The 18,582-nt window shown below is 52.9% G+C and overlaps 1 protein-coding gene across 1 annotated transcript in view; it reads left to right on the top strand.

Annotated features, from left to right (window-relative positions):
• The window catches only part of Myo1h (myosin IH), a 37,428-nt gene extending 19,081 nt beyond the window's left edge, over window positions 1–18,347 (top strand). The window contains exons 15-31 of the mRNA XM_027923407.2: window positions 2,403–2,449; window positions 4,448–4,528; window positions 4,994–5,099; window positions 5,792–5,909; window positions 7,564–7,677; window positions 8,973–9,049; window positions 10,491–10,559; window positions 11,706–11,790; window positions 12,461–12,620; window positions 13,310–13,393; window positions 14,084–14,177; window positions 14,330–14,385; window positions 15,115–15,250; window positions 15,570–15,640; window positions 15,757–15,854; window positions 17,352–17,451; window positions 18,324–18,347. Coding sequence (XP_027779208.2) covers window positions 2,403–2,449; window positions 4,448–4,528; window positions 4,994–5,099; window positions 5,792–5,909; window positions 7,564–7,677; window positions 8,973–9,049; window positions 10,491–10,559; window positions 11,706–11,790; window positions 12,461–12,620; window positions 13,310–13,393; window positions 14,084–14,177; window positions 14,330–14,385; window positions 15,115–15,250; window positions 15,570–15,640; window positions 15,757–15,854; window positions 17,352–17,451; window positions 18,324–18,347 — 1,520 coding nt within the window. The remainder of the gene's footprint in view (window positions 1–2,402; window positions 2,450–4,447; window positions 4,529–4,993; window positions 5,100–5,791; window positions 5,910–7,563; window positions 7,678–8,972; window positions 9,050–10,490; window positions 10,560–11,705; window positions 11,791–12,460; window positions 12,621–13,309; window positions 13,394–14,083; window positions 14,178–14,329; window positions 14,386–15,114; window positions 15,251–15,569; window positions 15,641–15,756; window positions 15,855–17,351; window positions 17,452–18,323) is intronic.
• Window positions 18,348–18,582: the final 235 nt, after the last annotated feature.

Here is an 18,582-nt window from a genome sequence, read left to right as displayed (position 1 = left end):
AAGCAACAATGAGTGTTGGCGAGGATGGGGGAAAGGTCACTCACACACTGTTGGTGGGACCGCAGATTGGTGCAGCCACTCTGGAAAGCAGTGTGGAGTGTCCCCAGAAAACTTGGAATGGAACCACCATTTGACCCAGCTATCCCATTCCTTGGTCTATACCCAGAGGACTTAAAATCAGCACACTACAGGGACACAGCCACATCAGTGTTTATAGCAGCTCAATTCACAATAGCTGAGCTATGAATGATATATATATACACACACACAATGGGATATTACTCAGCCTTTAAGAAGAACAAGACCATTTTATTTACTTTATAAATAACTACTTCGCTGAAACATAGTTCACATCCCACCCAATTTTTAAAAAGAAATATTCATGTGCCATATATTTGCTCCATATAAGTTTATAATTTGACGGGTTTTAGTATATTCAGGGTTGGACACCATCCATGATCAATTTTAGAATGTTTCATAACCTCACAGAGAAACTCTGGATGCATTAGGGTTCACTGCCTGTTTCTCAGCCCCTCAGCCCCAGCAGCCCAGGCATAAAACAGATCTCCTTTCTCCCTCGACGGATTCGCCTACCCTAGACCAGGACTCTAGCCAGAATCCTGCCACGTGTGGTCTTTGGGTCTTTCCTTTACTTAGCACAATGTTCCAAGGCTCGCTGTGTTATCGCTCCTTTTCATGGTCTAATACTATTCTGTTGCATGGGTAGACCTCACGTGCTCCTGAGCTCATGGTTGGTGACCATCACCTACCTGCATCACGCCTTTTGGCTGTGGTGAAAATGCTGTCTTGGACCTGCCTTTGAAAGCTTTAGTGTGGACACACGTGTGCATTTCTCTTGGGCATGTGCCCCGTGGGACATTCTCACCGGCCATGCAGGAAGGACCGCCCTTCTCCATGTCCTCACCAGTATCTGTCGTTATCTTTCTAATCACTGCCATTCTGGTAGGTGGGAAGGCATCTCACTGTGGTTTTGTTTTGCATCTTTTCATAAGTTTATTTCCCCCCTTTGAATCTACGAGGGCACTGAGCTCAGAGCAGTTGAGTAATTCTCCCAAGGTCACACAGCCAGTAAGTGGCAGAGCTGGGGTTCAGACTCAGGCCTTTTGCCCTGGCCCTGCGCCCACTCTCCATGGCAGCACAGGTTCCACAGGGGTTCTTTTGAGTGGCCACCCGCCCTCTCTCATAGGGCCATGGCCTAGCACATACTGGACCATATGAGACGGTCACTGCCCCGTCCCACTTTTGATTTCATAAGCAGCACCTGTTTGACATCTTTGTGTCTTTCACCTGCCCAGTTTCTCCCATCGTGTCTGCAGGACAGGTTTCCCTGTGGCACTGCGGGGTGAAAGGCTCTGGTGACAGCGAGTTGTGGCGTACGCCCCAGAGGACAGATGGGCCTTGAGGACGCTGTACTCTAACAGGCCAGTCATTTAGGACGACCGCCGTGTGTTTCCATGTACACGGGGCATCTAGAGCAGGAGATTCACGGAGACAGGAAGTAGAGGGCCCTTTCTACTGAGGTGGGGATGGGGAGTGGTTGTTTCATGGTTATAGACTTTCAACTGGGTATGCTTAGAAAGATCTGGAAGCTGGGTGCTGTGGCCACGCCTGTGATCAGAACTACTTGGGAGGCTGAGGCAGGAGGATCATGAGTTCAAAGCCAGCCCCAGAAAAAAGTGAGGTGCTAAGCAGCTCAGTGAGACCCTGTCTCTAAATAAAGTACAAAATAAATAGGGCTGGGGATGGGGCTCTGGGCGAGTGCCCTGAGTTCAATCCTGTACCAAAAGATAAATAAATAAATAGAATTAAAAGTGGAGGAGGGACGTGGCTGGGGCACAACTCTGTGGCAGAGCACCCCTGGGTTCAGTCCCCAGGGCAAAAACACAATGCTCTGGAGACGGGCGGTGGAGATGGCTGCCCAAGGACACCTAATGCCACCGACCTGGGTGCTCACAGAGGGTGAGATGGTCGAGTTGATGTCACATATGTTTTACCAGAACAAAGAGGTGAGCTCCCAGGACTCCAGGCGTTTTTGATGTCTTTTCTGACGCCTGTCATTTTGAGCCAGTTTTGATGGACAGTGGCCTTGGGTTGGAAATGAATACTCGTGACCCAGCTTCTCGAGTTGGAAAAAGTTGGTACCCAGAGAAGCCGTTGCCAAGACCCGCCAAGGTGCTGAAGGTCGCCCTGCCTCAGGGTGCCCAGGACAGACCCCCGACAAGAATGGCCAGTCGCAAGTGTCCACCTGGCTGAGGTTGAGAAAATCTGCTCTGATCCAGGGAAACTACCTCAAGGACCACTCGTTGCCATCTGTTGGGTGGAATTGTACTTTTTTTTTTAAGGAAAAGCCACTGATTTGAACTTTGTTTTTGTCTCTACAGGATTCTTGGAAAAAAACAATGACCTCTTGTACAGACATCTGAAGGAAGTGAGTGGCCACTGCCCCATGTTTGTGAGGGTGGTGAGGTGCCCTGTGAGACTTCTCTGGGGCACGGAATTTGGGGTAGATCTGGTCTCCTGGGTTTTCTCCTCACTCCATGGACTGGCTGGTGTGTGCATGGTGTCCCTCCTGGGTGCCAGCGCTGGAGATTCAGCAGTGAACAAGTCCGATTCCTTGTTCCGGTGGGGCTTCCAGTTGGGGAGGGCAGGGGAGAAATATCCGCACAAAGAAGTTCTCTGTCGGTGAGAGGTGCTATAAAGGAAGTAAACGAGGAATTGTGATTGAAGAGGACATTTTTTGAGCCAAAGAGGGATGAGGGTTTGTTTCCAGTAGCATGACCAACATGTACAAAGGCCCTGTGGCCCAGATGGGCTAGAGGGGTATTGTTAGGAAGGGGGCTTGAGAGCTCAGCAGCATGTGGTTCACAGGGAACAGTGGAGATTTCTTTTTTGGTGCAGTGTGAGGATATACTGGTGTGACATGACCTGAGGATAAGGAAACTGAAACCCAGAGAGGTCACAGCTTGCTCAAGGTCACGAGGTGGTGGAGATGCAGCTGGGATTCACCCCTAGAACCGCCAATGAAATTTCCAATCTTGTTCCCTAGACCTCGCCAACCAGAGAAACCTTGGGTTCTTAAAGCCTTTATGTTGAAACAGCTAACTGATTTGGACCCACAAAATGCATTTCACTTAATTAGCTAAGTTTATTAAATAGCTTAGTCCCAGCCTCTTTGGGTTCCGTGTGGATAGTGACTGCTGACCTTGAATTCCTGCACCGGGCGACTGGTCTGTCCCCAAGTCAGCACGGCCCCTCCTAGCTGGGGACTTCCTGGCAGATTTCCCATTGTGAGGGGATCTGGTGACGCCCTCTTCAGGGGCTTGCTGTGCGGGACCCAGGAGTGGGCAGCCTGGTTAACACACAGGAAACCTCTGGCTCTCCCCTCTGTGGGTCACGGCCACGCGCTTCACAGGGCGACCCCCCAAGCCTGTGTCCCCAGAGACCTCTCTCCCTTCACCAACCCTGGCTGAAGTTCCCTGAGGTCTCTCTGACTTCAAGATGGATCACTTGTAATATTTTTCTTCTCTTTCTAATCTAAAATGACTCTTCCACGCCACTGTTACTTTAGAATTGGGATGGTTTAAACAAACAAGTTTCAATTAAAAAACAATTTGTACCAGGTGAAGTGGCCTCACCTGTCATCCCAGTGGCTCAGGAGGCTGAGGCAGGAGGATGTCGAGTTCAGAGCCAGCCTCAGCAAAAGCGAGGTGCCAAGCAACTCAGTGAGACCCTGTCTCTAAATAAAATACAAAATAGGGCTGGGGATGTGGCTCAGTGGTCCAGAGTCCCTGAGTTCAATCCTTGGTACAAAAAAAAAAAAAAAAAAGGCAAAACATATATACCACAAGATTGTACCCTATTGGCCATTTTACCATTTGGTAGTGCTAAGCACATTCACAACATCGTGTCAGAGAATAGAGTCCGCCTCGGCAAACAGACTTGGTGGATACGGTGTCTGTACACGTGTTCCCCCTTGTTTGTGGTGATGCTGGATAGAACCCAGGCCCTTGGGCTTGCTGAGCAAGTGCTGGCTCTCCTCCCACGTCTGTTTGTGTCTCCTCCCTTTTCTTTTTCACTTAGAAATATCTTCAGGTGCCCAAGAAACCGAGGACTCTGCTATCACATGCACACTTTTTAATTTTTTAAATTAAAAAAAAAATTAAGGGATTGAACCCAGGGGGGCTTAACCACTGAGGTGCATCCCCAGCCCTTCTTATTTTTTATTTAGAGACAGGATCTCACTAAGTTGCTTAGAGCCTTGCTAAGTTGCTGAGGCTGGCCTCAAACTTGCAATCCTCCTGCTTCAGCCTCCTGAGCCGCTGGGATGACAAGTGGGCACCACTGCCCCTGGCTTCACACACACTTCTGAGTGTCCTGAAGGTCCCTTAGTAGATTCGGAAACAGCAAATGCCGTGTGCTCTTACAGGTGCTGTGCAGGTCCAGCAACAGAATCCTGAGAGAATGCTTCCTGGTGGCTGAGCTAGAAAATCGGAGGAGGCCACCAACGGTGAGTGGCAAAAAAATTGCCTATACAGATTTGGAAAAGAAAAAAAATCCCTGGGGGTGCAGGGACCTCCAGTGACCTGCGCTTTTAAAGCCACCCTCCCGCGATGCTGGAAGCATCATTCTCTACTGGGTTCCAGTCCAGGTCATTGGCAGACATTCGTTGTGTGCCAGGCACAGAACTGGGCTCGGGTTCCGCAGCAGCAGGGCAGCGAGGTCCCTTGCCTCGAGGGGCTTCCACCTGATGGGAGAGGGCGTAGGAAGAGTGGCCATGCTGACCTAGACGGGCTCAGGGGTCTGACGGAAGCACGGGAAAGTAAGGGAGGGGCGACCGGCTCAGCCATGGCGCTGGTTCCTGCGAGATGCTCCCCGGGGGCTGCTGGGTGAGGGGACCCCATAGGTGACGTGGTGACAGCAGGACAGTCTGTGGGAGTCTGACCAGGGCCTTCTCCGCGCCCTCTGGGCCCAGGTGGGGACTCAGTTTAAGAACAGCCTGGGCAGCCTCCTGGAAATGCTCCTCTGCAAGGAGCCCTCCTACATCCGCTGCATCAAGCCCAACGACACCAAGGAGCCCAGTGAGTCCGAGGCGCTGAACGCTGGCCTCCGGGGAGAGGCTGGGGGTAGCCAGGGTGGCCGAGGGTCAGGGGCCTAAAGGCCACCGGGGACCTGGTCCTCATCCATGAACGCCTCCCTTTTTAGACAATAGAAAGCAGGAGAACCAGGGAGGGTCCCTTTGGTGCTCTAGGATGAGCCCGGCTCAGGTAGGGGCCACCCGGGGGGCCAGGGAAGCAACCGGCTTTCCAGCCAGCGGAGTGGCTTCCAAAATGGCCCACGACTTGGGTCCTGTCTAAGCCCTTGCCATGACCTCTAAGGAGGCCCCCAGTCAGAGGCGACAGAGGCCAGACAGGTTGAGCCAATGAGCGAAAGTGACCGGGAGTGAGCAATAGGGAGCAGAGGGGACTGTGGCAAACTGGAGAGTGCCCCCCACCCCGCCACCCCATCTCAAAGGGTCATGGCACTGTCCCCCTTCTAACCAGTTGCCACATGGGACTCTGGGCCCAGGGTGGCCAAATCTCGTGACTTTTTAGAAGACCCCAGAAGTCCAGAATGTGCTCTAACACTCCCCATCTAAGGAGCACAATTAAGGCCTGAAAAATGGTCTGGGGCCAGCCTCAGCCCACGGCCCGTCGCTGGAGCCTCTGATCTGGTTGGTTGAAATGAAGCCACGGGGTCCTTCAGGGTCACTCCCTCTTCTGTTTCTGCAAAGGCAAGTTCGATGACTTCCTCATCAGACACCAGATCAAGTACCTGGGGCTCATGGAGCACCTGCGGGTGAGGCGGGCCGGCTTCGCATACCGCAGGAGATACGAGCATTTCTTGCAAAGGTAGAGTTCGCCCTTAAAAATCCGTCGCCTCCCTGGAATTCCAACAGTGGCACCTTCTCAGTTGATGGCAATCGCTGTGGCAGGAAAACAGCGCTAACATGTGGAAGGAAACAGAACCCAGCGTGGACTCGGGTCTGGATTCGCCCGGCTCAGCCCTCCTTGACCTCAGTCGTCAGGGAACTATGCGCGGACCTGCCACCAGGGGGCAGGCGTGGCCGCGCCCTGCGAGGGTCTGAGCGCTGGGGGAGGGGTGGGAACGACGGGCCTCTGTGGCTGTAGGTGCTGGGTGGGTGGGTGCCTGGGCCGTCAGAACCGGGTGTGGGGCTGGGGTGCAGATTTGGAGACACATGATCTTGGCTGGGAATCCCCATGATGTTCCTCAGGGCCAGGACCTCTTTCCCTACCTGTAAGGTGGGGGTTCCGGGGTCTGCCATCTGGGCCTTGGGAGCACTGGGGACTCACCCTGCTCCCACCACCACCCAGAGTGCCTGGACCGACACCTCCTTGGTGATGGGCCACGTGGGACTCTGTGTCACTAAAATAGCCAGGGACGCTCAAGATAAGCAGAGTGGAATGGTAATGTGTGTGGGTCACGGTGGCCGTGTCACTGGTAACGCCATTCAACCTGTCATCAGGGCGTCTTTGGGGTTTGCGCCAGGAATGTCAGATTATGGGCCTCTTCCGTTGCCCACCATCTTTGCCCATCAGCTCCCAGTGGCTTAGTGACCCTTGTCCTGGTGAAGGCAGAAGCCACAGTCCCTGCCCAACCCGGTTCCGAAACACACACACACACACACACACACACACACACACACGCGCGCGCGGTGCTCCATGGTCCTGCAGGTTTTTTGGTTTGTTTTTTAATTGGTTGTTCAAAACATTGCAAAGCTCTTGGTCCTGCAGGTTTTGAACTCTGTACGTCTTTGCGGCTCCGCGGGCTGCTTCTGGGGCTCCTCTGTTCCCGCCACAGCACGAGTGGGCGCCTCCCCTGCGCCTGGGTGTGGGGAGGGAACAGCAGAGAACAGGACAGGCCCCCCCACCCCCGCCTTATGGAGTTTGCCCTTGAGTGGGGGAGACTGGTAAGATATGTGAGGCCAGCTGGGGACGTGTTCTGTGAACCAGAGCGAATCGGGGTGAGGGTGAGAACCGGGTCCCTGGTTAGGTGAGGGGCTGGGTTATCTTCAGGGCTGCTGCCTAGGAGAAAGGGGAGGACGCGGGATTCAGGTTCTGAGCTCTGGAGTCAGAGTGACCCTGCAGGAAAGTCCTCAGTCACTTCCAATCGGAGTCCTCTTTCCTCTGGCGAGGGACACATTCGTTTGTTGGTGTCCCTGGATGGACATTAGGGGTGTCCGCGTTTGGCTATTGTGGACTTTGGTGCGTGAGTCTTTGTGTGGACAGGGCTTTTGTTTCTCTTGGGGACCCACCTGGGGGTGGAATGCAGTTACGAGGGTTGAAGGTCCAACGATGTCCTTTTTCCTAAGGACACACAGGATGCCTGCTCTGCTGGACCAGTTAGTTACCTCACTGCTGAGCTGAATTAGAGGAAGCTGGTGTGAGATGTCACATGGCGTCAGGGAGCTCAGCAGACTCGGATGGCGTGGGGGGTGGATACTGTCCGGGAAAGGCTTCTGAGTGTCATCTCCTCTCCTGGCAGGTACAAGTCCTTGTGCCCAGACACCTGGCCACACTGGCACGGGCCTCCGGGAGAGGGCGTAGAACGGCTGATCAAGTACATCGGTTACAGACCCGAGGAGTACAAGTTAGGGAAGTGAGTAGCCAGCAAACTGCCCACTGACCTGTCTCCTGCCGTCACACACTGATCTACATCCTCATTTTCAAAGGTTGTGTAGATTTATAAGCCCGATTTAAACGTGGCTTCCAATGGCTGGAAGAGGAAATGGAGTTCTTAAGGGCCCCTGGGTTCTGAACCTGACTCGGTGGCTGGAATGAATCTCTGCTTGCAAAATGAAGAGGGGGCCATGGGTGGACCCCCTTCCTCTGAGCCTAGATCCTCCCATTATTAAAATGTGTGCATGACTTCCCGGAGGTGGCATTAGGACCTATGCAATGTGAAGTCATCTTTACCATCCCCCAAAGTGCTTTCTAGAATAGGGTTGAAGTTATCCATGGGCAGAGAACTTCTGTACATGCTGGAAGCCTTCGGGGGCCACTTAGTAGGATGAGGGGGATGATCCAAGTCCGTTCTGCAAGTCACTGTGGTCAGGACTCATTTGGTTGCAAGAGGCATGGAGACGGCCCATTCCCAGAATGCAGGGCCCCCACCTCAGGGACAGCTGCCTTTGAACCTATCCACGGGCATTCCCTGCTGGCTCCTACCTCCTACTTGTGTGGGGCTTATCTTGGGGGGCTTATTCTGGGTCCCAAGAATCAGCTACTTATTCAGTCCAGACAGATCCCTGAGGGGAATCGGGCGAGGCACTTCCTAGGGAAGCAGGTCCTGGAGGTCAGAGTTAGGAGGTCTGTCCCCAAGGGATGACCTGGGACGGGGAAGTAGGAGCAGGGGCATTGCTCACTACTGCACCCCAGTGGCTGCCCTGGGAAGTTTCCCTCCCGGGTGGGTGTGGGGCAGGGCAGGCAACCTGAGCCCAGTCCTCCAGACTTCATCTGGGCTGGGTCTCCCTCTACGCGGGGACCTGTGTTCTTCGTTATCACTCTTCAAGGCACAGGAGCATAGCCTGCAGCAATTTCAGGTTAGCATGGCGGATTCATGGCGTGGAACTTCACAACAGAAATTCATTCTCTCACGCTTCCTGAGGGTGCTGGCAAGGCTGTGCCCCTTCTGGACCTCCGACGGGAGGATCCTCCCTGGGCTGGTGGCAGCAGTCTGGTCTGCCTTGGTCGTCACGTGGCCTCTCTGCTAGGACACTTTCCTGGAGTTGAGGGCCCACCCTAACCTAGTCTGAGCTCCTCTCCGTCATCCACAAAGACCTTCCTTCCAAAGTTCACCTTCTGAGGTTTCTGAGCAGACGTGAATCTCAGGGGGATGCTCTTCAGCCACGACAGGGGTAACCCACCAATTCACACATTTCTTTTCACTTCTAGAACCAAAATATTCATTCGTTTCCCCAGAACCCTGTTTGCTACAGAAGATGCCTTTGAATTTAGTAAACATCAATTAGGTATGATTCTTTTTTCTGCCCTGATTTCAGTAGAAGGTAAAATGAGCAAAGTTTAGCTTGGGGGAGTAACTATTAAACGTGGGTGTCTGATTTGGTATTAGAAATTGGAAACCAGGAACGAACACAGAATTAGGAAAATATACATGTGCACTGAGGGCTTGAGGGAGTGCCGGGCAGGCAGAAACTCCAATGCCCTAGTGCCTGCTTGTCCTATGGACCCCACCTGGCTGGGCAGGTAGGCCCTAACACCACCAGAGCCCATCACCCCTGCCTTCAGGTTTTTAAAACTCAATAAGTATCTGATGTTGGCAGGTACAGCTTCCAAGCCTGCGGCCAGGGTGTTTGTTATAAATGAGGAAGTTTTTTTTTTAATATATTTTTAAACTTTATTTTATTTATTTATTTTTATGTGGTGCTGAGGATCAAACCCAGGGCCTCGCATGTGCAAGGAAGACACTCTACCGCTGAGACACAACCCCAGCCCAATTTTTTTGTATTTTATTTAGAGACAGGGTCTCACTGAGTTGCTTAGGGTCTGGCTAAGTTGCTGAGACTGGCTTTGAATTCGAGATCCTCCTGCCTCAGCCTCCTGAGCCTCTGGGATGACAGGCGTGCATCACGATGCCCAGCAAGTAGCCATTCTAAGTAACTGGTGCTTGCTGTATGATAGGTGCACACCGAGTCCTTGATACCCATGATCTCATCTCAGAACAAACCTTGGAGCAGGTGTTATCATCCCTACTCTATACTCGGGGACTCTGGGGCACAGAGACTTTGGTAACTGCTGAAGGTCACACAGCTCCTGAGCAGGAGGGCTGGGGCTTGGACATGGGGCAGTGCTCAGTGATCTCATTCCTGACCTCAGACGAATGTGCTGGCAGCCGGCACCCAGGGCTGGGGATGAGGTGGACATGAGGCGCTGGCTCAGCCGGCTGCAGGGGGCCTGAGTCGGCATCTCTGCCCAGCTCCTGGGGGACGTGCTGCTGATCTGCAAGGCCCTCCATGAACCTGGCCTCTGGTGGGACCTCAGACGGATGTGGGGGTGGCGGATGGGGAAGCTGGGGGGTCTTGTGGTCCACCCGCCTCAGTGGCCGTGTCACCTGTGGTCCAGCAGGTGTCTCCACGATCAGAGCCCCCGAGCCTATCGGAAATGTGTGGGTGCTGCCTGCCCCTAGGGGGTGGCCTGGGGATGGACTAGAACACCCGACACGGAACCGGTGGCTCCACCACTGGGTCTGTCCCCTACCTGGGGAAGGAAAGAGAAAGGCAGAGAAGCCAGGCCTCAGGCCCACGAGTGGGCCTGCTCTCAGGTGCTGAGTGGGCAGCCTGTGCCAGGGCTCCGCGGCCTGGGAAGGCCACGCCTCGGTGCCCCTTGGAGGTCACAACCGCAAAGACAACCAGATGAAAGTCGTTTCACCAAAACTTTTGGTTTTACTTTAAGTTGCAAGAATCCAAGCCATGTACAAGGGCCGCCTAGGAAGAAGGGAATACGTGAAGAAGCGACAGGCAGGTAAGCAGTCGGCAGGAGCATGGGCCCCATGGCTGCCCTGCCTTCCCCCTGCCCATCCTGGAAACCTGTCCCCTTCTCAGACTTACCTTATGGACCAGCAATGTTTGCTCCACGGGCACTTTGTCCAGACATGGCAGGCAGCCTCCAAGCACCTCCCACATCACGTTCTCAAACAATAACCTCTGTTTCTAAGATGCAATCTCTGCTGAATCTTTCAATACTCGTTTCCTTGTTGTTCTTTTTTTACCATCTGTGGACACATCACCAAACAATATATTTCTCGTTTGGCATGTTTTGAACTGAAGAAAATCATACTGTTGGTGTTTTATGGCCACAGTTTTGCATTCTAAGTTGTTTTTTGGAATTCAACCAGATGTGATTGGTTCATTTTCATGGCTGCGTTGTATTTCTCTAAGTCAGCAGTCAACAAGATTTTGGCAAATATTTTAGACTTGGAGTCAGATGACCCCTGCCACAGCTACTCAACACCGTAGCATGAAAGTAGCTTTAGACAATACTAAATGAACATGCCTAGCTGTGCTGCCATTGAATTTTATTTATGTTGGTTGGCCCCTGAGCTGGGTGTTCCACAATCCAGTTCTGTCGGTGGACATGTGGGTTATTTCTAGTTGCTTGTGCTTCTGTAAAAGAAACAGTGCAGTTCAGTGGGGAAAAAAGAAAGGCATTTAAAAAAATCCAAATTACCAAAAAATAATCTGAAAAGTATTTAAAAATTGGGGATATTGGCCAGGATTTGATTTTTGTGCATTCTATTTTCTTCCAATTTTTAAATGCTGACCACTACATCAAAGCCAGCACCGAGTGAGGCTGACTGTGTGGTACGACTAATCTATACTATCACAAGGGCCACTCCTGTCCCCAATAAAGATCTTGGGGACCCCCCCTGTGTAATTCCCAGCTTCCCTGGGTCCTCCAGGGCGCCCTGTTCTCTCTCCCTGGCCTAGGTGTCGGCCTGAGCATCCCCAGGTAAGAACTAATGACATGCATTGGACTTTCCATCTCTGTACCAGCAGGGCACACTGGGGGGTGACCCCGCCGTGCCCTGGGTGGACGAGGCCTGGAGCAGCCCTTTGGATTGACCTGTGACTGTGACCACTCACTAATGTCAGCAATGGGTTCTTTCAGCCACCAAACTGGAAGCCCACTGGCGTGGAGTCCTGGCTCGAAGGGAGGTCCAGCGGAGAAGGTGGGCAGTGCAGATAATAAGAAGGTGAGTTCTCAGCCGACAGGGAGCAGAGGTCACTCAACCGTGGTGTGCTCAGGGGAGGGTCTTGGGTGTGGCTGGGTTCTTGGGGTGTTTGAATTTGTGCACAAAGATCTTCTTTTTCTGGAAGCTGCTGGGAATTCAGTTCCCCCTCTTTGCTCTGAGCTCCCCAATGTGATAGTGATCCCAGTCTGTGCATTTGTACCTTCTCTTGGCCTAGTTCAGAGTCACACAGGTGAATGCCCTCTGAAGCCAGGCAGGTAAAGAGAGTCTCATGAGCTGGGACGAGGCAGTAGGGCGTGGGGGGGACTGCGGTGAGCTGGACCTCAGTCTACGTCAGTGGGGCGGTGACTGTGCCAGTCAGTTGCTGCCTGGAGACACAGGCCACAGCTGGCGGATCACGCCATCATTCGAGGAGAGCGGAGATCTGGCTTTTATGCGAAACCTCCCGACTTTTTAAACTGGCAGCGAATTCAGACAAGTCAAAGCACAAGGCCACGTGGGTGAAGCGGGACATATCTCTGGGGCGGGGTTGGTCTGTGGGCTTCATTCCTGGCTTCTGGCCCACGTGGTCACTTACACCACCTGTGGCTTTGGCTTCGGAATCAAATGGGGAAGAGAAGGCGCATCTCTGAGGAAATGGGCCAGAAAGCTGACAGAATGCTTCCCTTCTGAGGTTCATCAAGGGATTCATCCATCGCCACAGACCTCTCTGCCCTGACAACGAGGAGTTCATAGTGTTCGTGCGGAAGAATTACATCCTGAATCTTCGGAATCATGTTCCGAAGAATGTGTTGGACAAGAGCTGGCTGAGGCCTCCGGGCATCCTGGAACACGTAAGGACTAAGATGGGCTCTGTTGCAAGTGACATGATCTCCTTCCTAACTTGTAAAGCCACCGGGGGTCTGTTTACACAGAGCACTTTTCAATGATTTCTATCCTTGACAGAGCTTGCCCAATAAGTCCAATGATTGTTAAAAAAGTTTCTCTAAAGATGGCCCGAGGCTAGGTGTGGTAACGCACACCTGTCATCCCAGCCGCTCGGGAGGCTGAGGCAGGAGGATCTCAAGTTCAAAACCAGCCTCAGCAATTTAGTGAGACTGTAAGCAACCTAGTTGAGACCCTTTAAGAAAAAAAAAAAAAGGGGTGGGCTTTGGATGTGGCTGGGTGGTTAAACATCCCTGGGTTCAATCCCTGGTACCAAAAAAAAAGGTCGCCCTGATGTGGAGTGGAGGCCACTATAAGATTCTTCTTGGGCTCCACCTCAGACCCACTGAGTGAGAATCTCTAGGGACGTCACAGCCTGCTCCTGCTCCTCAGAGGGACCACGACCATGTTCAAGTTTGTGATCCGCTACTTGCGCAAAATTGAAAAGTGAGCATCCAGAAGGCTCGCTGCTTTGACGCCACAATAGTAACGCTCGACTTAAACCGCATCCAAGTGTGTTTTCCAAGCTTCCACTATGGTGGCTCCCCCAGGACGGTGTGGGACAGGCGGGTGGGAAGGACGTGTCTTCTCCACACAGGCCTCCGACCTACTCAGGAAGATGTGCATGAGGAACCTGGTTCGCAAGTACTGCCACGGGGTCACAGATGAACGGAGAGCCATGGTAGGCATGTGGTGTCTGCAGGGGGCAGGATGGAGGAGGGGGCGAGTGCCCGTCCTGCAGTGGGGACTGTTAGTGTCAGGAGGCTTTGTCCAGCATCCCACTTACAAGTGAAGGGTGTTGCCAGCCATGACCTGTAGCCAAGCTGAGGACACCAGCACAGAGCCTTGAGTGTCAGCTCAAGTTCCAGTCGGTAGCTCTGTATTGTTACCATGGAAACAATCCAGGACCCTTTCTATGGCCGGCTTTTTCTGTAAACGGCTGGAGTGCGAAGATCTGAGGCTTTGTGAGCAATGCCATCTCTGTGATCTCTGTTACAATCTAACCAGTTACGCACTCTGCGGCTCCAGCAGGCTCATGTAAATGACAGGCTCGGCCATGTCCCAGTACATCTTGACTCGCAAAACAGGCTGCAGGCTGCACTTGGCCCTGGGGCTGTAGTTTGCTGAGCTCTGATCTGAGAAGAGGGCAATTGCTCTGTGAAGTTTTGAAAACTCTACTTTGGGGAAGCCACCCCAAGTAGGGGGACCCGCACAAATGTTGATCCCAGTCTCTCCCAATGTAACTTTGGGGGCTTTTTGGTCAGCGCCAAAGTAGAATAAGGCTCCTATGGTTCAGCAACCATGGATCTAAAGCTCCTTTGTTCCTAAGACAGTCCCAGGGCTACCATTTTTGGCACGTTTGTTTCACCAGATGCAGCAAAAGGTGGTTACAAGTGAAATATTCAGGGGGAAGAAAGAAGGCTACGCAGACAGCTTACGCCAGCCCTTTGCCACCAGTCGGATAGGTAAGTACCTTTCTATCCAGGTGCCTCCGTCTTCCAGTTCTGAACACGTCAAGGAAGGCGCTCCATGACCAGAGGAAGGCAAACCCGTAGGTGGCCGTGCCTTCCCCCCAGGCTGGCACTCAGTGGTGATTCAGGTGTCTGCTTCTCTCTAGATGAAGGAGACATTCACCCCAAAGTGCTCCAACTAATCAGCAGCGAGAAAGTTGAGGTAAGGGAGCGGGCGTCCTCAGCCTTGAGCAGGATTCCCTCACCGTGTAGGGGGGCGCCTGTTCTCCCCGGAGTGTCTGAAGCACTACTTAAATGCAGGGGTGTGGCTGGGAGCTGCTCTGGGTGTTATTAAAAGTGACAGGGTGACGAATGGCAATTAGATACTGGTTGCTGTTCTTGTGGTTTCTCTGTCATCCTAAAATCTGATTTGGTTTTTTCGTATGAAATTGAGACACGCAGCCTGGAAGTACCCATGTTGGTGAGGGGCAGTGGGTGGTCTGTCTTCTCAGTGTCGTGGCCGTCTTTTGTGGATGTGGATGAGGAGGTCACTAAGGGCATGACCGAGGTGGCAGTACCTGCTTAGCCTGCCCCCTGGCCTATGTGAACATGGCCTTGCTGGTGTGCTCGGTGGCTGTTCCTGCCCTTTTAGGAGTCTGTGGGACGGACTCCTCCCAGGCTGAGAGGGTTTTCAAGCCCAGAGTGTCTTCCTCTCTGCTGGCCTCTCAGAGCAGAGCCCTGAGGCTGGTGGCCGCAGCCTCCGCTTCCCCAGAGGGCCACGTGGCAGAGCCGAGCACCCATATCTACCATGCAGAGAGCCCGGCAAAGAGAGAAGATCTGTTCATGCAAAACCTGCCGAGTCTCTGTGCTTGAAGCAAGTCTCCCAGGTTCCCACCCTGGGAGGTCACCTCCCCCCGTCCCCCGCCCCGTGGTGACGCCAGCCTCCTTGCAGTATGGTGTCCCGGTCATCAAGTACGACAGGAAAGGCTTCAAGGCTCGGCAGCGGCAACTCATCCTCACCCGGAAAGCGGCTTATGTGGTGGAAATGGCCAAGATCAAGCAGAAGATAGAGTACTCGGCGCTCAAGGGTAGGCGGGTGACTTTCAGACACTCCCGGAGGTGACCCAGGGCTGGTGGGCCAGCAAGCAAGCAGCCCACAAACAGGAGGCTCAGGGTAGGATGCCGGGGCCTGGCCTGGGCCTCTTGCTCTGAGCATCCAGGTTGGGCAACAGTCGCCTTCCACAAAATGACTGGCTCTGCCTGGGCTCACAGTCCAACAGCAGGGTCCCCGCCCTCTGCCCCAGTGTCTAGGAGGAGGCCGGGTGGGCTGGGGAGCCCCGGGTGCAGCCCTTCACGTCTGTTAGTGAGCTGCCCACCTCCGGCCCCTAACTCTGCATCTGTCTTAAGGTGTCTCCACCAGCAGTCTGAGTGATGGGATCTTGGTCATTCATGTGTCACCAGAAGACAACAAGCAGAAGGTAATGCATGGCCGCCAGCCTCTAACGTGTCAAGTGCCACCAAACCTCAGGATGAGAGCTGAACTTTTCCTTTGACACCACTGACGTTGAAACCACGGCCGTCTCCTCTCCACCAGGGGGACGCCGTCTTACAGTGTGAACACACGTTTGAGGCGGTTACTAAACTGGTCATGCTGGTTAAGAAGGAGAACATGGTAAATGTTGTTCAAGGAAGGTAGGTGGCTTCTTCTTCAGCCTGGGGAGTAACTCGGTGTCCAAACACCAACAGGCCCAGGAGATGGGCATGTTAATCCTTCTGCCCAGGCCTGTGTCCCCCAACAGCGGCCAACACGGTCCACCAGTGGGGGTGGGAGGGAGTCTCCAGTGGTGTCCCTGCCCGCCCTGATAAAGGGCTTGCCCCATCCTTGCCCCTCTGCCCTGGGATCCAGAAAAACAAAGAGGTCAGGTCACTGACCTCAGGAAGTGGTAGTGTTTCCAGAGTTTTCAAAAGGTGTTTATGTTCTTGACGGACACCATCCCCCAGTAAGAGGAGGGTCACTGGGCCTCAGCAGACGGCAGCCCACCTTTGCCATGGATGCCTGGTGGGCCTGTGCATCAGGCCCCAGCTTTGATGGCTGCCTACAGATTAACCAAAGAATATGCTAGTCTCTTTAGGGTACGAGTATGAAAATACCTACCATGCAGATATGAAATACTCCCTAATTCTCTCCACGGTGAAACAACTGTCACCTTTTGTTGTTTCTCTAGTACTGGGGATGGAACCCTGGGCCTTGCACACACTAGGCAAACCCTCTACCATGGAGCTACACCCCAGCCCTTATTTTATTTTGGGGTATGGTCTCATTAAGTTACTGAAGCTGGCCTCAAACTCATGATCCTCCTGCCTCAGCCTCCAGAGTCACTACAGGTGGGCACTGCTGTGCCTGTCCTTAGCTGCCACCTTATCTATTTCACAGGCAAGGCAAGCAAAGCACAGGAGGTTAGCCAGCATGCCCTGTTAGGGGGCACCGCACTGGCCAGTGAGGGTGTGTGGATGGCTGAGGCCCACGCCCAACTCCTTCTCACGGACTCCTGCACAGCCCACGGAAGCAGACTGCTCCTGAAGAGAAGGGCTCCTTTCCTCTGCTCCAAGTTGTCACAAGATGATGAGCAGATCTGTACAGGAACAGGGAGAGAGCGCTGGGCACTTTGAATAGGGCTGTCTGTCCTTCTATACCCGAGGCAGGACTTAGGTAGCTGTAAGAGTTCTGGCATGTGGGCCCAGTGGCCCAGGCCTGCAAGCTCAGAGGCTCGGGAGGCGGATCATGAGTTTAAAGCCAGCCTCTGCATAAGTGAAGTGCTAAGCAACTCAGTGAGACCCTGTCTCTAAATAAAATACAAAGTAGGGCTGGGGATGGGGCTCAGTGGCCGAGTGCCCCTGAGCTCAATCCCTGGTGCCCTCCCACAAGAAAGTTCTGGCATGAAGATGTGTAGCTTGTTCCTCAGGCATCAGATTGGCCCTATGAAAAACTGATTGAACTACAGAAACATGTAAATCATCCAGTTGTAAAACTGGTTTTCTTCTGATTGCTCAAATAGGCAATAAACACAATGACGAAACAGGAATCTCATCTTGAAACCAACCAAATTTCACATGAGTTTACTTTGCAGACCAAAAGCTGGGGGCGAAAAAAACAATGTGTCAGTAACTTGTCACTTTGTGTGTTCTAAGTTTACAGTTTTATATCACTCCTGGGAAAGAAGGAACAATAGTTTTCCATACTGGACCGGAAGAACACATCTATAAAGATAAAAATGGACAGCTAACGGTGGTGAGTGGCTGCCTTGGGGGTGGGGGAAGAGAAGCCTTTCAGAAGAGAATACAGGTTTAGAAAGTGGATTGCTTCTCCCCTCCATCCCCGATTCCACATCTGAGAGGGGAAAAAACGGACACTAGAAGCATGAAATTAAACACTGGAGGAGGCAAAGAATCTGCCATGTTTAACTGCCAGTGAACCAGAGGCTGACGCGAAGTACTCACCCCTCAAACTTGTCTCCACGTGGAGCCCTTGTGCTGGAGTCCCCCTCAGACATCGTAATTTAGTTACAGGGGAGGAGAACCCGAGGCTGGGCACTTGGGGGCCCGGGCCTCCCTGACCAGGCCCCGTGCTGGGCCGAGGGTCCCCAGTCCACACCAGCAGGAGGACCAGCTTGTCTGGACCTAATGTTCCTTGGAAGTGAGATGTATAAATCAGAGGGGGCTAAATCATTAAAATGTCTTTCCTATTTATACCAAGAATTATTATTTGATACCATTTAAAGAGCAAAGTATCTCCTACACATTGAAACTTGTTTACCTATAAAAGTGTTTTGTGGATTTAACTTTTATAACACAATGGCCCCCTTTAGGAACAAGTTCAAGGGAGGACCATTTTGGATGTCAACTGACGGGGTGATTTTTCAGTTGACATGCATGTTTTCAAGCTTACACCCGAGAGACTGACCCTCTCTCCTTCAGTCCAACGGCCCCTCTTCCTTGGCAGCTGGCTCAGGCTGACGATGCCGACAGGCCTGTGAGCCACTTTCTACATCTACCTTGTCCCCTGGGGGGTGGGGCTGGCTCCTCAGCCCCCCACCCACTCTGTGGTGCAGAGGGCTGCGTGATGCAAGGGAGCAGCTGGTGTCTAAGGGGCGACTCTCCTAGGTGTCTGTTCGGAGGAAGTCCTGATACAGCATGAGGCCTGACCGTGCCAGCGCTGCTTGTGTTCCAACTGAGAAAAGGACCGGAAAGCAGGAAAGAAGCCAGTTAGCTACGTGTTCAAGGAAAAATGCCAGCACCTCTTGGAAAAGGCCCCCTGTGCGGAGACTGAGTGGCATGTCACAGCAAAGGCCGACCCAGCTTCCCAGTGGCACTCATATTAGGACACCTTCTGAGAGCCCACCTCGAGTTGTCCACGGGGGTG

Source organism: Marmota flaviventris, chromosome 1, assembly GCF_047511675.1.
Source record: "Marmota flaviventris isolate mMarFla1 chromosome 1, mMarFla1.hap1, whole genome shotgun sequence".
Classification (NCBI taxonomy): domain Eukaryota; kingdom Metazoa; phylum Chordata; class Mammalia; order Rodentia; family Sciuridae; genus Marmota; species Marmota flaviventris.
The sequence above is the reverse complement of the archived record's forward strand: the minus strand, read 5'-3'. Positions and strand labels throughout refer to the sequence as shown.